Source organism: Octopus sinensis, linkage group LG10 (assembly GCF_006345805.1).
Source record: "Octopus sinensis linkage group LG10, ASM634580v1, whole genome shotgun sequence".
In the NCBI taxonomy this organism is placed as follows: domain Eukaryota; kingdom Metazoa; phylum Mollusca; class Cephalopoda; order Octopoda; family Octopodidae; genus Octopus; species Octopus sinensis.
In genome coordinates this window covers 79,285,565-79,304,649 of record NC_043006.1, presented here as the reverse complement: position 1 = coordinate 79,304,649, position 19,085 = coordinate 79,285,565, and the positions used below count along the sequence as shown (strand labels likewise).

The 19,085-nt window shown below is 40.0% G+C and overlaps 1 protein-coding gene across 2 annotated transcripts in view; it reads left to right on the top strand.

Annotated features, from left to right (window-relative positions):
• Positions 1–19,085, top strand: part of LOC115216543 (ras GTPase-activating protein 3-like) — a 236,640-nt gene that overhangs the window by 175,317 nt on the left and 42,238 nt on the right. For both annotated transcript variants that reach the window (XM_029785997.2, XM_036506839.1), the window contains exons 4-9: positions 6,071–6,172; positions 7,979–8,061; positions 9,217–9,379; positions 11,943–12,013; positions 13,004–13,132; positions 17,430–17,580. In XM_029785997.2, coding sequence (XP_029641857.1) covers positions 6,071–6,172; positions 7,979–8,061; positions 9,217–9,379; positions 11,943–12,013; positions 13,004–13,132; positions 17,430–17,580 — 699 coding nt within the window. The remainder of the gene's footprint in view (positions 1–6,070; positions 6,173–7,978; positions 8,062–9,216; positions 9,380–11,942; positions 12,014–13,003; positions 13,133–17,429; positions 17,581–19,085) is intronic.

Below are 19,085 nucleotides of genomic sequence, written 5' to 3'. Positions count from 1 at the left end.
CATTGACGGTAACAATGGCAGTAGTGAGGTGAGCGCAGCTCGGCTCATTAGGGTAGAGAGTCCCAATAGCAACTCCAGCATCGTTTCCGGCAATAGCAGCACCACGGGCACTAGCAATGACAGCACTCTGATTGATAGTGTAGAATCAGGGGTTATTCCGTTAGTTAATAGTGACGTAGTGGAAAATAAAGTAGTAAGCGGCTGCAGTTCTCGCAACAAATATAGTGACAGTAACGCAGTTCTAATTTCAGAAACTAATCCTAACAGAATAAGGTTCACGTCGGTGAACTCCAAGATCAGAAACGCCGTCTACCAATGCAAGGCTTACACGGACTCAGATGTCTACGCTTATGTCGGGGCCTCATCGTCAAGATTGGCCTTACGAATCTCCAACCATTACGCAACTTTTCGAGACGTGAATAAACGCCAGACCACGGGACTTAGCAAGCTAATATGGCGATTGAAGAATACGAACTCAAGCTACAGGCTGGAATGGTCAATTTTGTCGGTGGCCCTCCCATTTGACAGGGGCAGAAGGAAGTGCAACCTTTGTGTCTCCGAACTCTTCCATATATTGTTCGCCAGAGACCGGATGGTAAACGGACTTTTACAGTCGGCTTTTCGATGCCCCCATTGGCGGCGTTATACTTATCTTGCTTATAAATAACGCTTATAAATAATACCTGCACCCGGTTACACTACTTATATGAAAATAGCCCTTGGTAATAAATTCTGAAAAAGCTTTTAAGAGAAATATGATTAACCATTGCAAGGGGAATTACTCCTGGGAGATGAATGGTGGTTTGTTTTTGACGACGGGGGGTTTCTTTGACAAGGCATGATTAGACGAACACACGCACACATAAAATATTTTTCTGCCGCCCGACGGATTTTACAGCAGTGACCATTGTGTAGAGCTGTTTACCAACTGACGGCCGCGCGATCAAACGCACACACGTACACATAAAATATTTTCTACCCCCTGACGGATTTCTCAGCAGTGACCAGAGTGTAGCGCTTCTTACCAACTTGCGGCCGCACATATATAGAACAGTACACACACACATGTTTCTAAGTAGATTTTGTCTCGCCCCATATAATACACCTAATATTCTTTAAATAGTCAGAACTTTAGTCTCGGTCACAAAGAACATCTACGCACCCCGTGCCCTCACCCACCGGAATGACCGCTGCCTGACCCGTTAAAATCTTCAACGCACCCACCACCCGTTTTCAACATACATTGATAAACAGTTTGGCCATGGGCTCTTAGGAGCCTCGTTCGATTTGTTTTGCTCCGCCTCTGTTCTGTTTTTGTTTTTTCCAACGGATTTCCTATTTCTTCCTGAAGAGAAAGACACAATATGGTCTCATTATTCAATCGGAATTTGGTAAATTGTGCCTTTCGAAACACGTGTAGAATGCAATAAAACGATTTCTGTTCAATCTTCGTTCAACTCCATTTCTTCAATTCACTAATAATATTAAAATTCAATTATCCGCACCAACGCACGGTTGCAACACCATATGATAGTACCTCCAACCGTGCTGTCTTCTGCTGTGATTTTTGCTACCAAGGTATCGGTTAAACTTTTGATTAATCTGCAACAAGATTATTCATCTTTCTATTTCACAATATATATATATATATATATATATTATATATATATATATATATGTATGTATGTATGTATGTATGTGTCTATATGTTTGTGTGTCTGTGTTTGTCCCCCCAACATTGCTTGACAACTGATGGTGGTGTGTTTATGTCCCCGTAACTTAGCGGTTCGGCAAAAGAGACCAATATAAAAAGTACTAGGCTTACAAAGAATAAGTCATGGGGTCGATTTGCTCAACTAAAGGCAGTGCTCCAGCATGGCCGCAGTCAAATGACTGAAACAAGTAAAAGAGTGATGAAAGCTGGCAGAATTGTCAGCACACCAAACAGAATGTTTAGCAGCATTTCCTCCGTCTTGTGTGTGTGTGTTTGTGTATACCTTTGTGTAGACATCGTGTGATAATTGAAATCATTGTCATACAAGCGAGATTGTTTGTTTTCAGTCTTTCATAAAATATGTCTAGCTATGAGAAAATATTGCTGTGCTCGGAAACATTTGGTTAGGAAACAGACTTGTTAACCACACAGCCATACATGTGACTAGCCTTATACTATATATTCTGTATATATTATTTTGTCTTTTCGTATAAATAGGACAGCATTGATCAGTGTGTTTTTTTTCGAACTCTTTAAAGAAAGATCGAATAAGTATGGAAAAGAAACAAAACTTAGTGCAATAATTTTCAAGCATTTTTAAGGCAGATGGAATTAGTGATATGGCTTCAACTCTTTTAATAACTTTTAAGTGTTTACTTTAAAAAAAAAAAATGCAAGTTATGAAATATTGAAATGTTGAAGTACTTAATTTGTTATCCGTATTATATGAGAACAATATTTCCTTCCTTATTTTGTTTTAAAAATTATAATTGCTATAACAATATTGTCTCAACAGCGGAAGTATCAAAGAAATGACTCTGAATTTAAGGATAGATACAGGAAGAATGAGAGGAGGTGATTGCAGTGAATGAAAGCTGTTGGTAAAGAGTTGTAGGATTTTTGCAGAGATGTTTTATCATTCACTAGCACTATGACCCGGTGTTGCCGGGTCATAGTGCTAGTGCATGCATATACAGCTGTGTGCATGCACACATACACACGAGTACTGTCCAAATCTCTAACCAATCACATACAGCTAGCTGGCATTCAATTGGCATATCAAGTTTCGGGCATTTTGATTGGGTTTTGGATAGAAAATTCACAAAAAAGTCACTTCTATTGATTTTTTAATGTCTTTGTGGGGTGACTGGGGAAATGTAAAGATGTGCACGACCACCCTTGGACGGTTTTGAATGACCATAGAAAGTGCGAGCCCTCTAATTGAAAAATTGTGGATTTGTATAAAGGATACTCACACACACACAGACAGACATCTTGCTATTTATATATATATAGATTTTGAACAATAAAAGTAACATTTTTTCTGTTTAAATTTTAATATTTTGGAACATCTATCCTTATTAGTTTGTCTGTCATTGTTGATGATGACCAAGGATGGGAGTCGAAGACGGGTCACAGTGTATCTGGCTGTGGCTTAGCAGTCTGATGTGTACTTGGAAGGCTCTGCTGCAGATTGGCACTGGTGTGGTCTACTGGGTGTTCATAGGAGTTGAGACCTCTGTTGGTGTGGCTTTACCAGGCAGGGAGGTTTTGTGCTTGTGTCTTCCAGGTGTCAGGGTTGATCTCATAGCCCTTCAGTGAGGTTTTGAGTGTGTCCTTTAAGTGCTTTTTCTATCCACTTTGAATGCATTTGCCTTTTGCCAATTCACTGAAAAACAGTCTCTTGGGGAGTTGCATTTCAGGTATATGAACAAGGTGGCCTGCCTACCTGACTTACACTCTTCTCAGCAGTGTGTAGATGCTTGGCAGATCAGCTCAAGAGAGGACCTCTGTGTCTGAGGCCTTGCCTTGCCAGGTGATTTTCAACAGCTTTCTCTACCCTAGTCATTTAATCGGTAACATTCAATACACAGGTGTTGCTGTGTGGTAAGAAGTTTACTTCTCAGCAAAATGGTTCTGCATTCTGTCCCACTGTATTTCATGTTGGACAAGTGTTGTCTTCTATAGCCCAGTGCAGAACAAAGCCCTGTGAGTGGTTTTATTGATGGAAACTGAAAGAAGCCTATTATGTGCATGTGTTTGTATGTTACTATCCCCTTGTCTTGATATTACATGATAGTTGTAAGCGAGTGTCAACAAATAGCAACTAACATCCAAGAGGTGTTCTTTATTTTCAATCATAGCCAGACATGATAGACGTCTGGTGATGGAGATATATTACCCTTCTTGGAAACAGGTAAGGGTTGGCAACAGGAAGGGCATCAAGCTGTAGAAAATCTGTAGGGAAGAGAAGGTGACTTTATGCCAAGTGATAGGAGACTAAAGTATGATAGAGGAGACATACAAGTATCTTGCTACAGACAGAGATGAATTCTGTCCCACCTATGTGAGCTGGAAAAATATTACATGAGATGTTAAAATTTTTATCACACATACTCTAACTTGGTCACTAAAACCATTTCACTGTAACTGTTTGAAAGTTTAATACAGGCAATACCCAAGATTTATACTTTCAATTTTTGTCACTTCTTATTCTGTCTGTTTAAAATGGAATATTTTTTCAGTCGCATGAGTGGCTGTGTGGTAAGAAGCAGGCTTCCCAACCACATGGTCCCATGTTCAGTCCCACTGCTTGGCATCTTGGGCATGTGTCGTCTGCTATAGCTCTGGACCGACCAAAGCCTTGTGAGTGGATTTGGTAGACAAAAACTGAATGAATGAAGGTGGCGAGATGGCAGAAACATTAGCACGCCGGGCGAAATACTTAACGGTATTTCGTCTGTGTTTACATTCTGAGTTCAAATTCTGCTGAGGCTGACTTTGCCTTTTATCCTTTTGGGGTAGATAAATTAAGTACCAGTTACGCACTGGTTTCGATGTAATCGACTTAATCCCTCTGTCTGTCCTTGTTTGCCCCCTCAATGTTTAGCCCCTTGTGGGTAATAAAGAAATAAGAAACTGAAAGAAGCTCATTGTATATATATGTGTGTGTGTGTGTGTGTCTGTATTTGTCCCCTCATCATTGCTTGATAATCCACGCTGTGTTTACGTCCCCGTAACTTAGCAGTTTGGCAAAAGTGAGCGATAGAATAAGTACTAGGCTTACAAAGAATAAGTCCTGGGGTCTATTTGTTCGACTAAAGGCAGTGCTCCAGCGTGGCTGCAGTCAAATGATTGAAACAAGTAAAAGAATAAAGAGAATGTATAGAAGCAGCCCTCCAGATTCATCATTTCACATTTCCCCTGACTCCGACTTTCAAATATTTAAAAAGTACAAAAATCAAATGTATGAATGAATGAATGTTAAAGACTTGATGTAGCCAACTGACTACTCGCAATGTTTCAAACAGTTTCAGTTAAACTATGTCATTGAGCCGGTTATTTCTTAGCTGCTTCTGCTGTTATGACATATTAATGAAAATTTTGACATCTCATGAAGTAAATTTAAACTGCTTTTGCAGGTTGTTAAATTACTAGAGTAATTCTTTCCACAACGTAACAGCTTCTGAAATTTTAGCATCTCTTCTGTAGGAAGATACTTGTGCGTCTCCTCTATCATATTTTAGACTCCAATCACTTGGTATAAAGTCACCTTCTCCTCCTTGATAACCTCTTCCACCTACTCATAGGGACTTTTTGCCCCCCCCCCCTCAACTCTTCTTTTTATGCCTTGCACCTTACCTATTTCTTTATTGCCCACAAGGGGCTAAACATAGAGGGGACAAACAAGGACAGACATAGTTCAAGCAGCTGGCTGAAACTAAACTTCTAAACAAATGTTTAGAAGAATTTAAAATGATGAAAAAAAATGTCTTACAACTGCTATTTTATTTATCATCATTTAATGTGCTTTCCATGCTGACATAGGTTGGATGGTTGGATAAGATCCAGTGAGCCACAGGGCTGCATGAAGCCCCAGTGTCAGCTTTAGCATGTTTTCCATGGTTGGATACCCTTCCTAACACCAACCAATTTACGATGTGTACTGGGTGCTTTTTTTCATGCCACCTACATGGCTGAGTATGGCTGATGCCAGTGCTGCTTGACTAGCCCTCTGTGCTTGTGGCACATAAAAAGCACCCACTAGACTCTCAGAGTGATTGGCGTTAGGAAGGACATCCAGCTGTAGAAACCTTACTAGATCAGATTGGAGCCTGGTGAAAGCCCCTGTTTTGCCAGTCCTCAGTCAACCCAACCAACCCATGCCAGCATGGAAAGCAGACATTAAACAACAACAGCTACGGTGATGATGTACTGGGTTATTGTTTGTTGCTAATGTTTACATTTTTGGTGACATATTATTACCAAAAGACACACAGGCGTGTACACACACATGCAATGAATAACTAAATAACATATTTTTTTTAAACAGTTTCTTTATTGTTTTCATTGTAGGTTATTGGGAAAGTTTCCTTAAGGAGAGAAGAACTTCACAAATACCATGGAAAAGATCATTGGTTTCCCCTGTCACATGTTGGCTCAAATCCGGAAGTACAGGTAATTTAATAATCTTTTTTATGAAGTTCATCATCATCACCACCACCACCATGGCCACATCATTGTAATCCTCCTCCTCTTCCTCATACCATTCCTCCTCCTTTTTATCCTCTCCCTCCTACTGTGGGTGAATCTGGTAGTCAGAAACTGTGTGGAAGACTGTTTTGTGTGCTTGTTTGTGTATGTATTTGTGCATGTCTGTGTGTGTGTGTGCGTGTGTGTGTCTCCCCCGCTAATTAGCAAAACACTAGCTTAATGATAACTAAGTTAGTTTACTAAATTCTTTGTTATATTTAAAGTAATTAAAAGAAACATGGAGCATCTCAATAGAAATATGGTAACGAAGGGTTAACAGAGTGTGTTGGGTGTCTTTTATGTGCTGCTGGCACAGGTGCATTTACGAAGCACTGACGCAGGTGCTTTTTATGTGGCACCCATGCTGGTGCTGTGTAAATATATCTGTGCTGGTGAAAATAAGTAATCCTTTCTTATTTTGGCACAAGGCTGGCAAATTTGAGGAGTGGGGGAGGTTAATTACATTGGCCCCAGTGCTCAACTGGTAACTTATTTTGTCACCCCCTGAAAGGATGAAAAGCAAAGTCAACCTCAGTGGAATTTGAACAGAGTGGTTGGTGTCAGGAAGGGCATCCAGTTGTAGAAAACCATGCCAAATCAGACTGGAGTCTGGTGCAGCCTTCTAGCTTACCAGCCCTGGTCAAACCATCTAACCCATGCCAGCATGGACAACAGATGTTAAATGACAACGATGACGACGACGACCATGATGATGATGATGATGATGATGATGATTGTAAAGTCAGGAGAAATGCTGCTAAGCATGTTTGTTTGGCATGTTAATGATTCTGCCAGCTTGCTATCTTACAGTTATAGATAAATAATAACATGTAGAATATTGGGTTAAAAATTCCCTTGGATGGAAAAAATCAAAGGCTATCTATGGGGCTGAAACCCTCATCTTCTGTAAACATGACAGACGTTCTACCAAAGCAGACGTTGTACCAAAGCAATCTTTTGAATTTCACATTCCATTTTTAGAAGTTTTGTATTTAGCAGCTATTATTGTGTTGAGTCAGAAGTTTTGCAATATTTTGGCTCATTTTCTGCACTCAGGACGCTTCATTAACCAAGAAGACATGGAGGCTTCAGTGAAGACGTTCTTCACCTCAAAGGACACAAACTAGTATCGGTGTGGAATCAAAGAGCTGTCAGATAAGTGATTTCAGATGGTACAACACAATGGCCTCTATTTTGAATGCTAGGCTGCTTTTGTTGTAACTTGACAAATAAAGCCAATAAATTACCAAAATATTGCAAAACTTTTGACTCAACACAATGGATATAGTTTTTATCTGTGGTTCCACTCTTAAAAATGTTATATTTCATTTCTCTCAAAGTTTCTAAATTCATATGATGTAAACTTATATACCATCCGATTGTAGCTGTTGCCAGCCTCGTCTGGCACCTGTGCAGGTGACACGTAAAAAGCACCCACTACACTCACGGAGTGGTTGGCGTTAGGAAGGGCATCGAGCTATAGAAACACTGCCAGATCAGACTGGGCCTGGCGCAGCCTTCTGGCTTCCCAGACTCCAGTTGAACCATCCAACCCATGCCAGCATGGAAAACGGACGTTAAACGATGATGATGATGATGATGATGATTATGTTTTATTTAAATGGAGATTGACTTTTCTCAGCAAATTTTAAAGGGAACGCTACATTTCCTCCTTAAAACAACCTTCTTTTATCTAAATATTCGTAGTAAAATTGCATTTGTCTTTTATAGGGAAAGGTTCACCTGGAGATCAGGTTTGATGAGTACCTCAATACCGAACCAGAATCCTTCTCCTCTCACCGCATGGTTGTCAGGTAAGCCAGAACTTTTGTTTTTAAAACTACTAATTGTGAAAATCCTACACTTGTTCATATAATCACATTGATCATGGTGGCTTGGGAGCCCCTCAATTAATAGGGCTGCTTCTCTAGTAAAGCTTTCTCTTTTCGGGCCCTCATTAGTAACACATTCATGATAAGCATATCTAGGTCATATCATCACATCATATAAAATAGTAGCCAAAATTACTGACGAAAGATTCTTGCTATAAAGATTATGATATGTCTCAACAAAGTTAGTACACATCATATTGGTTCTATTAATGTTAATCCATTCATTTTCCTGGTTTATTGGAAATTTCAGACTTGACTCTCAACTGATTCCTTGATATTACAGGAACTGGCAAACCTCAATGTTAAAATCTGGTCAGGCTGAACATAGATCAACCAATCTAAATTAAAATAGATTTCTATGCTTCTATGGGTTAGATGGAATTCATGGAGGTAGATTTTCTATGGCCAGTTGCCTTTCTTGTTACCAATCCTTATTTCCAAACAAGTGAAATTTCTCCATGGCTGGACTTGTTTCCATGGAAGATTGTAAATGAATGACATTGCTTGTATGGCAGAGGCAATATATATATATATATATATATATATATATATATATATATATACACACACACACACACACACTCAAAATAAGCAACAAGGATATCCAAGGTAGAGTAGTACAATTGTTTCATGCTACTTCATTTTATTAAACACTTGCTTGACTAAAGGCAGTACTCCAGCATGGCCGCAGTCAAATGACTGAAACAAGTAAAGAAAGAAAATTATCATCGCTGCCACTACCACCACAACTCTCATTGTCGTCGTCATCATTGTCACCATCACAACTGTTATCATCATAATCGGCACCACCACCACCATCATCGTCATCACTACTACTATCATCATCATCATCATCATTGTCACCACCACCATCATCATCATCTGCATTGCATCATCATCATCATCACCTCCACATCTATTATCATCATCATGTTCATCATCATCACTATCATCTCCACACCTGTTATCATCATTGTCATCATCGTTATCTCGTCGTCAATGTCTTGACTCTCCAGTCTCTTCCTGTATTGTTTTTTTTTGCTGTTGTTGATAATATTGTTGTTTTCCATCCAACAGAGTTATTGAATGCTTGGACTTGACCGTGGTCAATGGTGCGTGCAATCCTTATGCTGTCATCACGTTAACTTTTGGAAAATCTCGGCACAGAGAAGAAGTGAAGCGGACGAGCGTCAAGAAGAAGACAATTTGTCCACAGTTTGAAGAAACGTTTTTCTTTGATGTAAGTGGGAGATTTTTGAGGGTGGTGGTGGTGGTAGGGGGTTGCTTTGAAATGTGGAGAAGGGTGATGCACAGTGACAAACCTCTCCAGCAGGTTTGATCCCCATCTGGGTTATTTCACTTGATCTCCTTCTCATGCCACCTGTTAGGGCACTAATAATGGTACCTACAAAGGTCCCAGCTATGGGTGAACCCTTTTTTGCACACTTGCTGTCTCCCACTCTCACTCTTTCTCTCTACCCCCTTCCCTCTGGTTGGTTTGAACATAAAACAAGGTAGAATATTTGGGCTGGACATGGCCAATTTAAATGCTGAAGAGTTAATTAGCAGGTCACTGTGGTCACCCCCTATGGACCCAGAATAGATGAAACCCTTCAGCTCTTTAGCTTTTCATCTAAGAGAAGGTAACTCCATACAAATTCTGCATCCTGATAAATACTGAGTTTATGGCACTTGCACCACAAGATCAATACAAGACCCACGGGCATATGGCGTAGTGGTTAAGAGCGTGGGCTACTAACCCCAAGATTCTGAGTTCGATTCCAGGCAGTGACCTGAATAATAACAATAACAACAACAACATTGAAAAATACCTTAGGAAGAGAGCCCACGTTCGAAATTTCCTCAAGGGACCTAATGAAGGCTGGAGGGTATATCAGCCGAAACAAACAAGATGAGGCCAAATATCTGTCAAATGTAAATAATGTACATAATTCCTCTTCTCTTAAATATAGAACTGCAAGACCAATACAAGTTTGATAGATGAGATAGTGGGGCTGGTTCTGCACAATCCATGCTTTCTATAATAATATTCATCATACAGGTTGTTCAGCAAACCAAGACACCGGTACCAACATCATCATACTTTCTTCATGTCTCTAGTGATATTGGACTAAGAACGTTTTGCAGTTGTGACAGAAGGGTCCAGACTTCTCATATCTGAAATTTGTAGCTATGGGCTGTAACGCTGCATAGAAAGGACCCTTGTAGTCATGGGGTCAAGTTGAGTGGATGATCTTCAAGCTATTTTTTTTCTAGGTCCCCTCTTCCCAGCTCCTGGAAGTTGTTGGAATTTCAGTCCATCAGAAAATGCCTCAATGCTGACCACCATTGCTTATTTTTAATACATGATGGACACTCCTACATCTTGGATCCACTTGCAAGGAAGCAAAGCAGTGGTTGGTAAGAAGTATGGCTGCTTTGAGATTCCCAGCCAAACTTATGTGGGATTTCACATCACCTCATTTCTAAATAAGGTCATGAGAAAATCTGTTAGGAATATCTTGAGAGGCTGTGTTCCTGGAAGAAATTAAGCCCACAGTTAAGCTGCTTCCTTGTTCACCACATGGGTTCACTAGTGAGAGTAAGGTATAAGCAAAAGCATTGCAAGCAGGTGGAATGAAATAGTACCCTTATTCTACTAACTATGCATTATTACACAACATGTATCATGTCACCTCTTATAATGCATGTATGAAGCTATCGCAACACACACAAACACTTTTACAAGCATACCCACAAACTTTGTACTGTTATACATCCAGGTTTTACTATTCTTCACCATCATCATATTTGTCATCATCACCTGCACAGGAGTCAGTCCAGCGGCACTGGCAACGACCTCACTCACACGCGAACAAAACATTCGAGCAAGGTCGTTGTCAGTGCCGCTGGACTGACTGCTGTGCAGGTGGCATGTGAAAAACACTATTTGATCGTGGCCGTTCCCAGTACCGCCAGACTGGCCCTTGTGCCGGTGGCACGTAAAAGCACCCACTACACTCTCAGAGTGGTTGGCATTAGGAAGGGCATCCAGCTGTAGAAACTCTACCAGATCAGATTGGAGCCTGGTGCAGCCATCTGGTTCGCCAGTCCTCAGTCAAATTGTCCAACCCATGCTAGCATGGAAAGCGGATGTTAAATGATGATGATGATGATCATCATCATCATTGTTTTTTGATGTCTTCTTTTCCCTGCTGTCATGGCTCAGACAATTTGTTTTAGGTGGATTTTCTATGGCTGGGCACCATTCCTGTCACCAGTACTGACTTGTTTCCAAGTAAGATATTATTTTCCCATGACCAGTCATGTTTCCACAGAATATTGGCGACAAAAAGTATAACTTGCATGTGAGTTACACTCATTTACAACAATTGTGCGATGTCAAGGCAAGGAAATGGTGACACGCACACACACACATACACATGCTGGGCTTCTTTCAGTTTCCACTTACAAAACTTTGGTTGACCTGGGCTGCAGTAGAAGACACTTGCCCATGGTTCCATGCAGTGAAATTGAATCTAAAACTGTGTGGTTGAGAAGTGGACTTCTTAGTAACCACAGAGCCATGTCTGCCCCCAGCCATACCTGCAAATGGCTAAAGGTTTTTATTATTATTTCTTTTTATTTTAAATACAAGATATTGTTGTTAGTACCTTGTAATTTTTTCAAATGTCTGCTAATATCTCTCATTTTCGAAACAAATTTGTTGAGAATTCCTTTTAGAAATATCTTCAGCTTAAAAAGACTTTAAAAAATCTTTTTTCTTGTTTTTTTTCTCTCAGCTTGACAAAAGGAATCAAAATGGGGACAGAAACCAATACATTTTTGAAGATTTTCTCAGTGGAGATGTATGGTGAGTTCATAAAATTGTTGTTACTGTTACCCTCAACCCCTACCCATAAATATCAGGGACATTTATCTTAGCATCATTGTTGATGTTGTTGCTATTGGTGTCTACTCTTTCATGTTGGTAGAAGCTTTGCAGTACCGTTATCATCAGCACCACTTAGTGTCTACTTTCCTATGTTTGTATGGTTCAGATGAAATTTGTTGTCAGATGGAGTTTCGGCTATCACCTGATGCCCTTCCTATTGCTAACCTCACCTGTTTCGAGGCAAGGTAATAATTTCCCATGGCTAGACATGGGTTTCCTTGGAAGGCTGGAAACCAATGACCTCACTTGTATTATAGTTTCGTTTGTTCCTTCTCGAGCCATGCCTGGCTCATAAGGGCTGGTTTCCTTGTTTCTTGGCGTATAGGTTCCCCACCTGGACAGGACGCCGGTCCATCACAGGTGAGCTGCAAGATGCAGGAGGAAAGAGTGAGAGAAAGTTGTGGCGAAAGAGTCAGCAGAAGTTTTGCCATTACCTTTTGCTGGAGCTGCGTGGAGCTTAGGTGTTTTGCTCATAAACACACACATCGTCCGGTCTGAGATTTGAACCCGCGATCCCTCAACCGCAAGTCCGCTGCTCTAACCACTAGGCCATGTGCTTCCACTTGTATTATAGTGATGCTTGTTAACAGCCATCACACGATGTGAGGACAAGAACAAACACACTCACACACACACATACATACACACACGTGATCAACTCCTTTCAGTGACCATCTGCCAAATACACTTTCAAGGTTTTGGTTGTCCCAGGGCTATAGTAGAAAACAGACCCTTGTCCAAGTTGCTGCACAGTGGGACTGAACCAGCGACCACATGGTTGGGTAAGCAACCTGTTCTGTGTTCATTTTCTTTCAATCTGTATTTTGTAATGAAAAGAATGTTCAAGAAATAATTATTTCCACTGGGGTTTGAAACTCCAACCAATGTTTTACACAATTGTCATTTCAGTATATCATTGTGGCATGATGATACCAAAGTGTCTCGAGAAGTCTTAGGTGGTATCTTTCCTGGTGCTTTTCTTGGAGAGGTGAAAATTCCATTACGTGATTTAGATCCAAAATCGGTACACAAGGCATGGTATGTATTACACTTTGTCTTATTTTTTTCTCTTTGACATTTGAACCCTTTTGATATCAGCCCCTTGGAGATCTCCCTTGGTTCTGTAATACAAACTTCCTGTTTAACCCTTTAGTGTTCAGATTACTCTGTTAAAGGTAATATTTTTTTTACTCAAATTGTTCTTAATTAATCCTGCATTATCTTATAGCTTTTGAGGTTTCAATGATGTGATTGTTTATTTTTAGCATGACATTGTAGGTTAGGTGTGAGAGGCCAGATATCGCCAGTTTGAATATAAAACATAGAATATTTGGGCTGGATATGGCTGGTTTAAACATCCTCATCATCATCATCATCTGCTTTCCATACTAGCATGGTTTGGACGGTTCAACTGGGGTCTGGGAAGCCCGAAGGCTGCACAAGGCCAGTCAGATCTGGCAGTATTTCTACAGCTGGATGCCCTTCCTAACGCCAACCTCTCCGTGAGTGTAGTGGGTGCTTTTTATGTGCCACCGACATAGGTGCCAGACGAGGCTGGCGAACAGCCACGCTCGGATGGTGTTTTTTATGTGCCACCGACACAGGTGCCAGACGAGGCTGGCGAACGGCCATGCTCGGATGGTGTTTTTTATGTGCCACCAACACAGGTGCCAGACGAGGCTGGCGAACGGCCATGCTCAGATGGTGTTTGTTACAAAGTGATCAAGATTAAAACCTTTGATTAAAATTTTGTCTTAATTCTGTTCCAAACATCTGCATAATTCTCTTGGTACCAACCCATTTGAGACTACTCCTTGTTTTATGAAACAAACTTCCTGTTTTAACTTTTTGCATTTAAACTGACCATGTTTGGCCAAAACACTCTACTTGTTTTATTTTCAAACCAGTCAAACCCCAGCCTATTACACCTACCCTACAATGTCATTTAAAAAATAAACAATCATAACATTGAAATCTTGAAGCTACAAAATAATGCATAATTAATTCAAAACAGTGTGAATAAAGAAGCATTTTATTTGAGGTGGGTTACCTAAATGCCAAAATGTTTCAAATCTATCTTTTACTCTCTTTTACTTGTTTCAGTCATTTGACTGTGACCATGCTGGAGTACTGCCTTTTAGTCAAGCAAATCGACCCCCAGGACTTATTCTTTGGAAGCCTAGTACTTATTCTATCAGTCTCTTTTGCCGAACTGTTAAGTTATGGGGATGTAAACACACCACCATTGGTTGTCAAGCAATGTTGGGTGGGGACAAACACAAGCATACAAACATATACTCACACATACATTATATATATATATATATAATCATCATCATCATCATCATTGTTTAGCTCCGTTTTCCATGCTAGCATGGGTTGGACAGTTCGACCGGGGTCTGAGAAGCAAGGAGGCTGCACCAGGCTCCAGTCTGATCTGGCAATGTTTCTACAGCTGGATACCCTTCCTAACGCCAACCACTCCATGAGTGTAGTGGGTGCCACCAGCACAAGGGCCACAGGAGGCTGGCAAATGGCCAATGATGGGCTTCTTTCAGTTTTCGTCTACCAAATCCACTCACAAGGCTTTGGTTGGCTCAAGGCTGTAGTAGAAGACACTTGCCCAAGGAGACACGCAGTGGGAATGAACCCAGAACCATGTGGCTGGTAAGCAAACTACTTACCACACAGTCACTCCTATTGAAATTTTGTATTAATTTATGTTCCAGATATCAGCTTCATTATATCAAATCTGTTTCCCTAAACTCTTCATCATTTTCAAAGTTAATTGAAACGAAGACAATGTATTTTGGCAAAAATATGGTAACTAAAGGGTTAAAGTGATCTGAATGATAACTTTACATCAAAATTTCATGTTAATTTGTTCTGAACACCAGCTTAAGGATGATAAAGTTATTTTACTAATTTCTTCATAATTTTCAAAATCAATTGAAACAAAGGCAGCAAATTTCAGCAGAAATATGATAACAAAAGGGATTAGGCATATGACTTTATTCACTTAGATAGGTTTCAAATGAACACAAAGCTGCTTGTACTTATTAATTTGTTTTCAGATTATGCTTGAAAAGCTTTAAATGCAATAGCTCTTCTTCACTGATAAGAAATCTGTGTTTTAAGGCGGCGAGCTGGCAGAAACGTTAGCATGTTGGGCGAAATGTGTAATGGTACTTCGTCTATCTTTACATTCTGAGTTCAAATTCCGCCGAGGTCGACTTTGCCTTTCATCCTTTCGGGGTCGATAAATTAAGTACCAGTTACACACTGGGGTCGATATAATCGACTTAATCTGTTTGTCTGTCCTTGTTTGTCCTCTCTGTGTTTAGCCCCTTGTGGGTAGTAAAGAAATAGGTATTTCATCTGCCGCTATGTTCTGAGTTCAAATTCCGCCGAGGTCGACTTTGCCTTTCATCCTTTCGGGGGTCGATTAAATAAGTACCAGTCACACACTGGAGTCGATATAATCGATTTAATCCGTTTGTCTGTCCTTGTTTGTCCGCTCTGTGTTTAGCCCCTTGTGGGTAGTAAAGAAATAGGTATTTTGTCTGTCTTTACATTCTGAGTTCAAATTCCGCCGAGGTCAACTTTGCCTTTCATCCTTTCGGGGTCGATAAATTAAGTGCCAGTTACACACTGAGGTCGATATAATCAACTTAATCCCTTTGTCTGTCCTTGTTTGTCCTCTCTATGTTTAGCCCCTTGTGGGCAATAAAGAAATCCAAAATCTGTGTTTTAACACTTGTGCATTTTAACCCAAGGTGTCATGCAGCGGGACTGAACCCTAAAATCATGTGGTTGGAAAGCAAATTTCTTAACCTCATGGTCATACCGGCACCTATATAAAACTAGTTATTAGTCAGTATTATATTGTAGCATAAAGGCGGTGAGCTGGCAGAATCTTTAACATGCCAGGCGATATGCTTAGCGATATTTCACCCATCGCTACGTTCTGAGTTCAAATTCCGCCGAGGTTGACTTTGCCTTTCATCCTTTCAGGGTCAATAAATTAAGTACCAGTGAAATTCTGGGGTCAATGTAATCGACTAGTCCCTCCCCCAAAAACTTCAGGCCTCGTGTCTATATGTCTATAATAGAAAGGATTATAATTTAGCATATGTGACTTACTAAATATCCTTTACTATATTTTTAAGGCAAAAAATGACCCAGATTTCATCTGATTTCTCCTCCTCCTCCCATTTTCTTCTTTGCTTTTGTAATTTGCATAGATTTAGCAGTTGTTATATGGAACACTTAAATTGAATAAACAAAGGGTTGAACCTGAAACTATGTGGTTGGGAAGACAGCTTCTTAACCACACACCCATGCAAAGAAAAAAAAAAACAAACAGAAAATACAAACCAAAACAGAAACATGGTTTTCTTTGAAACAGTGAACTGTGGTTGTACTTGGAAGGAATGAAAATAAACTAAATAGGATTCTACTCAATCTTGAATGATTTCCAAGTTCTTGGAACAATGGCTAAGATATTCAGGTGCAAGTCAATTAAGAATTCATAAATAATTTATTCCAACTTTTGTTTCCTTATTCTAAAGATTTCCTTATTTTTCTTTATGTATTATATCTCATGTGGCCTGGTGGTTATGCTGTTGAACTCACAATTGCTAGATCATGGGTTCAGTTCCAACACCAAGCGGTACAGTGGTGCATTCTGTTCTTGAGCAAAAACTTCATTTAACATTGCTCCTGCACCCCATCTTTTTATCATTGGGTACAGGGCGGAATGTTGGCTTGCTTGCCTAGCCAGCAGGGCGACATCATCTGAAGGCTAAAATGCTGCGAAGTTCATTGTGGCTAGTGATGTGTGACAGTATCCAATAGTTTGGTTGGTCATGTGATCACGTGATTATATCTGATGTGAAGTCAATAACTTGATAATACTGCTTAGGCTGTTATTAATATTAACCATATATGGAGTTGGCAGTGGTGGTGTGTGCATTGGAGAACCTCTATATGGTCACTTTACCTGCTAGAAATAGCTGCCGAATCTCCCTCATATTACACATCACAGTCTTAAATAAATTATACATTAGATTGGAGGTTTTCTTATGGTGGGGGCTAGATCCCCTAAAAGTGTGGTTGTGAAAATTGAAAAGCAAATAAGCAAATTGCTGTTTTTAATGTTAAGCTTTTAAAAACTTGTCCAACACCATGGAAAAGAAAGAAGAATCACATGGGTGCAAACTCAGTTTTGTTTTTTGTCATTAAAGGGTAGGAAATAAACATGTTCAAATACTTAAGTTTACACCTTTCAAAATTCAGTGAGACAAAGAGTTAAAAGTATTTATTTTTCTTTCAGGTACTTCCTCCATGCTCGAGAAAATGGTAAACAGACGCGACAAGAACTGGGTTCATTACGGCTCCGAATCTCATATACCTCTGATTATGTTTTCTCTTCCCACTACTACGATGAACTCAGGAATTTATTGTTGAATTCAGAAAGTTGTACTGTAAGCTAATCAATTAATATTGTGATTGCTAATTTCTTAAAGAGTGGCGGATATATTCATGAATGAACTACTTGCTTCCTGGTTTTTATTTTTGGTTGGAGCAATATCATGCATTATACTTATGACATCATCATCATTATCATTGTTATTTATCTTTTATGCATTATTTGCTTTAGTCATTGGACTGTGGCCAGGCCGGAGCACTGACACAAAAGGTTTAGTTAAGCAAATTGACTCTTGTACTAATTGTTATTTTAAGTTTGGTGCTTGTTTTGTTGGTTTTTTTTGCTGAACCACTAGGTTACAAGGATGTTAACAAACCAATACTGGTTGTCAATGATGTGAGGGGAATGGACAAACATAAAGACACACACACACACATGTAACGGACTTCTACACAGATTCTGTCTATCAAAATTACTTACAAGACATTGGTTGGCCTGGGGCCATACTAGAAGACATTCTAGGTGCCATACAGCAGGCCTGAACTCAAAACCACATGGCTGCAAAACAAATTTCTTACCTACACAGCCATTCTGTGATGCTGGCATGAGTTGGACAGGTCTTCCTAAGGAAGTATTCTACAACTTGATGCCCTTCTTGATAGCAACTTAATTTGTTTTCAAGTGAGGTATTTTATTCCAATGGTTTTTACATTTCAAGCTACTGAGTAGGATGTTTTGTTTACAAGGGCATAAAGTAATGTCACTGGTGCCCAAGGTGTCAGCACTAGAGAAGTTATCATGTCTTGCATAACTGATGAGTCCTCTCTACTCTATGTTGTCTGTTCAGTTGCCAGTCTCTTTACCAAATGTATTAAGTGTACTGTATTGTGGCACCAACACTAGATAGGTTGCCTGGTCCCTTGCAAGACCAGGGAATACTCCAGACATTACTTGTGCATTTAAATATTGGTTTCAAATTTTGACACAAGGCCAGTAATTTTGTAGGAGGCATTTGAACTCAAAACATAAGGGCAGACAAGATACCACTAAGCATTTTGCCCAGCATGCTAACAGTTCTGCCAGCTCACCACCTTAATTATAACAATCCTTTCTGCTATAGGTACAAGGCCTGAAACTTTGGAGGAGGAGTTAGTCGATTACATCGACCCCAGTCCTCAACTGGTACTTTATTTTATCGACCTTGAAAAGATGAAAAGCAAAGTTGACCTCAGTTCTAACTATTCCGCTAGCTTGCCACCTTTGTGCATTTGAATATAAATAAATGTTCCTTCCAGCTAACCATTTCCACTGCCCACTGTCCTGGGAAGGTTGTGTGGGTAGAACCCTTAGACACCTCCTCTATAGGGTCCTATCAGAGGCAGATGTCATTACATTGCCCTGCTGGAATTCCAAGCATGACCAACTGAGACTAGATATTATCAAACCATGTTGGTCTTGGCCTTCCCTTAGTCCCGTGATTGTATTGGTTTGAAGAATTCCTCTTGTAATACTTTCCTGTGACATTCTAACCACATGTCCCTAGTAATGGAGCCATGGCCA